The sequence below is a fragment of the Oncorhynchus masou genome, unplaced genomic scaffold (assembly GCF_036934945.1).
Source record: "Oncorhynchus masou masou isolate Uvic2021 unplaced genomic scaffold, UVic_Omas_1.1 unplaced_scaffold_674, whole genome shotgun sequence".
In the NCBI taxonomy this organism is placed as follows: Eukaryota; Metazoa; Chordata; class Actinopteri; order Salmoniformes; family Salmonidae; genus Oncorhynchus; species Oncorhynchus masou.
The window spans coordinates 219,362-227,500 of record NW_027013189.1 but is presented as its reverse complement, the minus strand read 5'-3'; the positions used below and the strand labels follow the sequence as shown (position 1 = coordinate 227,500).

The window sequence follows — 8,139 nt, the reverse complement described above, 5'->3', positions numbered from 1 at the left end:
GACCTAGGTACAAGGACTGGTTACTAGTTCCTCACCTGGTCTGACTGAGGTACAAGGACTGGTTACTAGTTCCTCACCTGGTCTGACTGAGGTACAAGGACTGGTTACTAGTTCCTCACCTGGTCTGACTGCAGTACAAGGACTGGTTACTAGTTCCTCACCTGGTCTGACTGAGGTACAAGGACTGGTTACTAGTTCCTCACCTGGTCTGACTGCAGTACAAGGACTGGTTACTAGTTCCTCACCTGGTCTGACTGAGGTACAAGGACTGGCGGTGGATATCCTCAGCATCTATGTCCACAGGAAGCAGGCTAGACATCTCATCTATGTCCCATTTAAACTTGGCTGGTGTCTGAAAACAATGATCAAGAAAACATTGAAAATAACAATTCAGGTAGTGATTGAAGGAACATCACCAGGTGGCTCTGTAAAACAGGGTGAATACGTTCACAAGAGGACAATGACAGGACTTCTGAAGGAGACAAACATGTTAACTGACTTGCTGATCATGTCCTTCAGGCTATTGAAGTGGGTGAACTACACAAGATATGTATGAGACCGGACCATAAATGTGTACAAAATATTAGGATGACAGACTGACCAGGTGAAAGCTATGATCTTTTATTGAAGTCTCTTGTTAAACCCACTTCAATCAGTGAAGATGAAGGGGAGGAGACGGGTTAAACAAGGATTTATAAGCCTTGAGACAATTGAGACATGGATTGTGTACATATGCCATTCAGAGGGTGAATGGGCAAGACAAAAGATTTAAGTGCCTTTGAACGGGGTATGCTATTAGGTGCCAGGGGCACCAGTTTGTGGCCAGAACTGCACCGCTGCTGGGTTTTTCACGCTCAACAGTTTCCTGTGTGTATCAAGAATGGTCCACCAACCAAAGGACATCCAGACAACTTGACACACCTGTGGGAAGCATTAGAGTCAATATGGGCCAGCTTCCCTGTGGAACGCTTTCTACACCGTGGAGTCCATGCCCCCGACGAACTGAGGCTGTTCTGATGTCAAAAGGCAATGCAACTCAATGTTTTGTACACTCAGTGTAGGTTTACACTTACGGTTCCGGAGGTCTTGGAGGACTTGAAGACAGAGGGGCTGGGGACCACGGATTCTTGCAGGCGATGGTAGTCGTTGGGGCTCTCGAAGGGGTTACGGATCGCTGCCCTCCCTGGAGTCTCAGGAGTGATCTGGACATCTGGAAGATCTCCCATAGTCTGACCACAAACCTGAACCCATTGATGCAGGAATTCAAACATTAATCAGCTTTGATCCAGTATAAATAGTATGCTAATCTAAGTACTAGAGAAAGCCAAACAATTACTGTAATACTATCAAGAGAACAAACCTTACTTACGTGAAAGAGTAGCTAGCTAACGTTAGCTAAACTAGCTGGCTGTTGGTCCCACAATCTAGTACATACTAGCTATCCCAAACGTTTCGTTAAATGCCTGGCTAGCTAAGGCTTCGGCAACTATTCTGAGAGGTTCATTTGATAGATCTATTCGATATGTTATTTTATATTGAAGCCCTGATACTTACAGCAGCTGCAGACGTTTACAACACAACCAAAATAAGGTTCCAGAGTCAGTTGTTTCAAACGTTAATTTCAATTTTCCCACAACCCCCATTGACCAATAGAAATTAACAGGAAGTGCCTGATAACCAATCAGATTGAAGATTTCAGAACGCTCCAAATTTACATCGACGTCACTTCCTTTCGCTTGTGTGGTCGTTAGTAAGCTAACTAGCAAAGTATATACTCATGGTAGACTTTATCAACAAATGTACTATTTCTAATGTATCCAAATGACGGGGTTGTGATAGTAGAAGTATTTTTGTAAATCAGCTTGAACTGTTGAAGTTGCTGTTGAGTTAATCTCGGAGGTCCCACACGAACTGATCATGGCTAGCAGTGCTAATGCTAACAACATGAATGCTGTCCGAGAAACGATGGATGGTGAGTTAGCCAACGTTAGCTTGCTAGGTTATGATAATGTCTGTTGTAGAACCTAGATATGTGTTTTACAAATGTGACACACTATTGATTGCAATGCCTCAAGATTGGCTTGACAGTAAGGTAGTTAGCTAGGTAACTTTAGCTAGCTAGTTATTTATCACATTTCGTTCTGTACCCATGGCAACAATCCACCACACAACAGTATTAGTGAAGACACTTATCTTGAAAGGCGACATGATTTAAACAACACAGCTCGTTATGTGCCAGACAATGGGTAGCTATGGTGCCAATTTCATGCTATTATTTTCTCTCCTACTTTTCCCCACAAGTGCTGCTGGAGATCTCTAGGCTATTGAACACAGGACTGGACATGGAGTCTCTGTCTATCTGTGTCAGGCTGTGTGAGCAGGGCATCAACCCAGAGGCCCTGTCCTCTGTCATCAAGGAGCTACGTAAAGCCTCCGATTCACTAAAAGTAAGGCCATGTTCAGGGGACAGGGATAGGTGCTTACAGAACGGACACACTTTTGAGAACCAAATGTTGTCTGGACCAAGTTTGTCCCGTGGGCCCATCTATAGAGACTCAATAGGACTAAATGGACTCTGCTCTGTACAGGACGGTTGCTCTCCAGGAACAGGGTTGGAGAGCCCTGTATTAGACTCTGCTCTGTACAGAACGGTAGCTCTCCAGGAACAGGGTTGGAGAGCCCTGTATTAGACTCTGCTCTGTACAGAACGGTAGCTCTCCAGGAACAGGGTTGGAGAGCCCTGTATTAGACTCTGCTCTGTACAGGACGGACGGTAGCTCTCCAGGAACAGGGTTGGAGAGCCCTGTATTAGACTCTGCTCTGTACAGGACTGTAGCTCTCCAGGAACAGGGTTGGAGAGCCCTGTATTAGACTCTGCTCTGTACAGGACTGTAGCTCTCCAGGAACAGGGTTGGAGAGCCCTGTATTAGACTCTGCTCTGTACAGGACTGTAGCTCTCCAGGAACAGGGTTGGAGAGCCCTGTATTAGACTCTGCTCTGTACAGGACTGTAGCTCTCCAGGAACAGGGTTGGAGAGCCCTGTATTAGACTCTGCCCTGTACAGGACAAGGTCAATTGCTGTGGTTATCCTTCACATAACTCCCACTGTTTTAATGAGTCCATTATGCTTCAATCTGATAGGCTAGATTTTTTCTGACTGGATCTAGATACCTCCATCTCTGCCTCACAACTGTCGCATGTTGCACCTGTTGTCACAAACTTAATGTGTAAAAAATATGCCAATATTTGTCTGCCTTCTGTTCCAGGCCTCTGACAACTGAAAATCTGAGACTGATCCCAACAAAGCAGTTCTGCTGAGCGGAAGTCTTTTCACGCAGTCCAAGTTTCACAATATTGCCAAATAGTGAGCGTCTATTTCCCTGACCTATTCCTCGTGCCTCTGGATTTGATCCCTGGCTTCATTTGAAGAAATATGGTGTGTGTTTAACATTTGGTCTGGCAACATCAGTGGCCAATTCTCCTTGAGTTCCTGTCATCAGCTTGGTGTGCAATCTGACAATATGAGTGACTGCAATGCCCTGATATCCAATGTTTCAGTATCCCTCCCTCCCTCAATCATATAGATTGTCAGTTCAGTCGTCTTTCTTCTGACTGAAGGAAACCTAATGATTGGCACTCCCCATCATCACACAGTGCTACAATGATGGGTTGTTTTCAATTCCTTCATGGCTTTTTGGATGTGTAAAAAAAAAAAGTCTTATTTATTGCGAATTGTGTGTAGTTTTTATATGAATTTAAATGTCCGTTTTTTTCCTTCAATGTCGGGCATGTCAAAGTTATTTTTTTCCTCTCTCTCGAAGTGTCCAGGATTGTCAATGATGGATGGAACTCAATATTAAAAGTAGTTGCATTTTATATCCACCAGGTGGCAGTGTTTCTTTACTTACTCATTAGATCATGATAATTCAGAAGTACTGTCCAGTTTACCAGTAGAAAAGTTCTACCGAGTTAAATTTAAAGAGTCATAAATAAGTGTAGATACTATATCCTCCACGTCGTCATCTCCAATGTTCTTCTGTTGAGGAATTCTCTGAAAAGGACACCTGGACTCCTGAGTGGCGCAAACGGTCTAAGGCACTGCATCTCAGTGCAAGAGGTGTCACTACAGACCCTGGTTCGATTCCAGGCTGTATCACAACTGGCTGTGATTGGGAGACTCATAGAGCAACACGGTTTGGCCGGGGTAGGCCGTCATTGGAAATAAGAATTTGTTCTTGACTTGCCTAGTTAAATATCTTTCAATTGGACATCTCAGGAAAATGTCTCTGCACAAGTATTAAGAACAAAGGAGGTAGGGAACTAGTGTGTAACTAGCCCCCCCCTAAGAACAATGTCTAATTGCTGACACAAAAAAAGCTACATTTGGAGAAAACATTGTATGTGGATGAAGGTCATGCTTTGGCGAATAAACTATAAAGGGAAATAAATGGCTATTTTTTAGTTTAGTTATTTCATTAAATGTTTTTAGGAAAGGGGTGTTTTAAAGTGCCTGCGGTGCCAGTTACCCTGGTAGCAGATTGTGCCAGTTACCCCGGTAGCAGATTGTGCCAGTTACCCCGGTAGCAGATTGTGGCCAGTTACAGTTACCCTGGTAGCAGATTGTGCCAGTTACCCCGGTAGCAGATTGTGCCAGTTACCCCGGTAGCAGATTGTGCCAGTTACCCCGGTAGCAGATTGTGCCAGTTACCCCGGTAGCAGATTGTGCCATAGGGTTTCACACAAGAGTGTTAAAATCCATTTAATCAGTTTAATTTAGACATTCTTTCGTAAGTAATACTGAAAATCTAAGTCAAGTTGTTTTTATTTTAATAAAATATGTTGGGGGGAATGGTGTCACCATTAATATCCACACTGTGAAGAGATTTGATGTAAAGTCCCTCTTTTTAACTCACCTGCACATTCATTTTCTTTGCTCTTTGTTCCTTTTCAATACAATCCATGATGTACAATTGCACTAAATATGATTTGAATAATGCAAGGTTTTAAATCCCAGCAGTCTTTAAAATTTCAGTCAGGATCAAAAGGTTTTGAATAGTTGTTTTTAATTCATTAAATTTTTTTTTAATTGGAATGAATATAACTAATAATATAAAATGACAATAGGGTAATATATAATATATCCCATTTAGCAGACGCTTTTGTCCAAAGCGACTTACAAGTCGGCTAACTACTTTTACATATGGGTGGCCCTAAAATTGAAGCATGCTCTACCGACTGAGCCACACAGGTATAACGTTTAATAACAACTAAACTAATTAATTCAGTGTAACATTGATGTGGCAGCTTTCTTATGTTCTGCTATTGCATTTGTACATACAGTACCAGTCAAAGTGTGGACACTCCTACTCATTCAAGGGTTTTTTCTTTATTTTGACCATTTTCTGCATTGTAGAATAATTTTTAATTTTACCTTTATTTAACCAGGCAAGTCAGTTAAGAACAAATTCTTATTTTCAATGACTGCCTAGGAACAGTGGGTTAACTGCCTGTTCAGGGGCAGAACAACAGATTTGTACCTTGTCAGCTCAGGGATTTGAACTTGTAACCTTGCGGTTACTAGTCCAACGCTCTAACCACTAGGCTACCTTGCAAAGGGTGGCTATTTTGAACCATCTCAAATATAAAATATATTTTGATTTGTTTAACACTTTTTTGTTTACTACATGATTCCATGTGTGTTATTTCATAGTTGTGATGTCTTCACTATTATTCTACAATGTAGGAAATAGTCCACATAAAGAAAAACCCTTGAATGAGTCGGTGTCCAACCTTGTGACTGGTAGTGTAGGTCACAAATAAATCTATCCCCAGTCAAACTGGAGCACAACTCATGAGTTCAACTCCTGCACTGCTCAGACCTTATCCAGTCCCCACCTGTGACTGAAAACAGGGGGAGAGATGCCAATTTAAAAACTCTCTCTTAAACACTTAGCAAGCTATGACATAAAATGCTGTGTAAAACAGCTAAAAGGCTATAAAGTAACATTAACTGTAAAGCTTACAGTCACTAGTGGAAACATTTACAACTGCAATTAAGCTACGTTATCTTTTTAATGTATTTCACCTCGTAAGGAGGTTGCTAGCTAGCACTCCTAGCAGCTTATGCTAACTAGCTAGCACGCCTAGCATTTACTGCTAGTGAAGTTGCTAGCAAGCAAGTTAGTATAAACTAGCGCTAAGTAGGCTAGTCATTTTCTAAATGACAGTTAGAAACACATTCATAACCATAAAGGGATAACTACCCCTTGGGGGGGACTGCACTCATACAACATATTACACTACTTTACTAAAAAATAATCTACATGTTTCTCTCTTGATTATTTATTTTAAGGCTCTCCTACTTGTATATTTAAACAACAAATATAGATATTTTATATATTTTACTATATTCATATATATCTACAACTTTTTCAACATTTCAAATAATTTAATACATTTATCACAAAATCGTTTTGTTGAAATATCTCCAAAAGTTGTGATGAGGTCATTTTTGTTGTTGAGCAAGAGCAGTGACAGACTGCAAGATGAACCGTTAACAAGGCTACTGGCTGCAGGTAGTTCCAAGGTGCCCTGCACAGTGTCTGAACAGTTGTTTCCTGCGTTGTGGGAGCAGTAAGACACATGTGGTCTATGAAATACAGGCAGGAATTGAATAGATATATCTACCCAGGCAAACCCTATGTAGTGTATTGGCATCTCTGGGTTGGGGCCCCCAGTCTATCATCAAGACAAATGATGGGCATCACAGACTTGTTTTAATCTCCATAACAAGAGACTCACTGTGTTGGAAATTAATGAAAACAAGATTGTCTTTCATTTGAGTTGATGTGAAACGCGCAGGCAGCCAGCTGCTAAATGTGGAGGAATGAAGAAGAGAAGAAAAATCAACATTTAGCTTCGGTAGGTGAGAAAAGACTTCCATTTGTTCCCCGCTGCTGGCTCGGAGATAAATGAGCTTGTTTGTCTACCAGCCATCTGTTTGGTATTTGATACGTGCTGCACACGAGACCAGCCGTATTGAATACGGCGCGAGATGAACAGCATCATCATCATCTTGAGGCTGTAAATATGAGAGTTTATCATCATCATGTTGTAGGCTACAATAATAGTTGATGACCAATGGGGATGTTAGGATACAGCCAGCTGTGGCTGCTGAGTCTAACCATATTACAATCAATGATGATTACATTACAAATATATTGTAGGCCTACAGTTAACGATGGAAATCAGACCTGTCTTTGTTATCCTCACATTTCCAAATAGCTCAATCGTCTGCTTTTTTAGGCACTGAAAGCGGCCATCAGCAGTAGAAAAAGGCTGAGGGATGGGGCTGGAGAAATTTCACCGATCCACAGTTTATAGTTAGAGCTATTGATGCAAGGACTGACCATCCATGATATCAACATGTTCATTTTAACCATGTTTTGGGGCCATATTGTGTTTGTTTACATTTACTTTGTTAACAAACACTGTGTTAAAACAAACTTATATTATGGGTTCTGATGGGGTACGACAGTTCAACTGAGTTCATGAGGCATTTATACTTTATATTCTTCAAGAATCAATGGGTACATATCATTCATTTATACAAATTAAGTCCACAAATGGATGTAGCAACTGCTGATTTCCCCTTTAAACATTGTGACCTGAGTATCAGTTACTCACTATACAGTGTACTTCCTGGAAGCCTTTTTCCATAGGCTCAGTGAACGTCACAGCAGTTTCTTCAGTCCTGGGCCTGTAGTCAGATCAACAACGAGTGACTCTTCCTCAGGAACACAGCCTAGCAACTCCATCACCGTTAGTTGACTGAAGCAGAGAGAGCAGTAAGGTCTGAAAGGTGTCCTTGCCCCTGTTTTTAATCAAGCCTAATACAATTAAAGTGTGTGTGTTTCTGTCAATAAAAAGAACCCGGATGTGGAGCGGAGCTGAGCTGGCCTTGACTCCTGCTGTTTGCTTTGTTCATTAACAGGAGATGAGCAGATGGCTGCTGGTCTGACGGTCGCTCTGCCTCTCCTCTAACCTGTCTGTCTCCTCTCACTACCCTGTCTGTCTCCTCTCTCTACCCTGTCTGTCTCCTCTCACTACCCTGTCTGTCTCCTCTCTCTACCCTGTCTG

At 41.8% G+C, this 8,139-nt stretch overlaps 1 protein-coding gene and 1 long non-coding RNA gene across 2 annotated transcripts in view; one reads left to right on the top strand and one right to left on the bottom strand.

Moving 5' to 3' along the window:
* Nucleotides 1-1,631, bottom strand: part of LOC135536879 (protein aurora borealis-like) — a 12,379-nt gene extending 10,748 nt beyond the window's left edge. Inside the window, 3 exon segments of the mRNA XM_064963105.1 lie at nt 246-352; nt 1,074-1,241; nt 1,555-1,631. Of these exon segments, the coding sequence (XP_064819177.1) occupies nt 246-352; nt 1,074-1,226 (260 nt within the window). The 5' untranslated portion in view covers nt 1,227-1,241; nt 1,555-1,631.
* An 82-nt stretch (nt 1,632-1,713) lies between these two features.
* Nucleotides 1,714-3,882, top strand: LOC135536881 (uncharacterized). Its single transcript, XR_010455087.1, has 3 exons — nt 1,714-1,972; nt 2,302-2,447; nt 3,267-3,882. It is a non-coding gene; the product is annotated as an uncharacterized LOC135536881 (long non-coding RNA).
* The last annotated feature ends 4,257 nt before the right edge of the window (nt 3,883-8,139 follow it).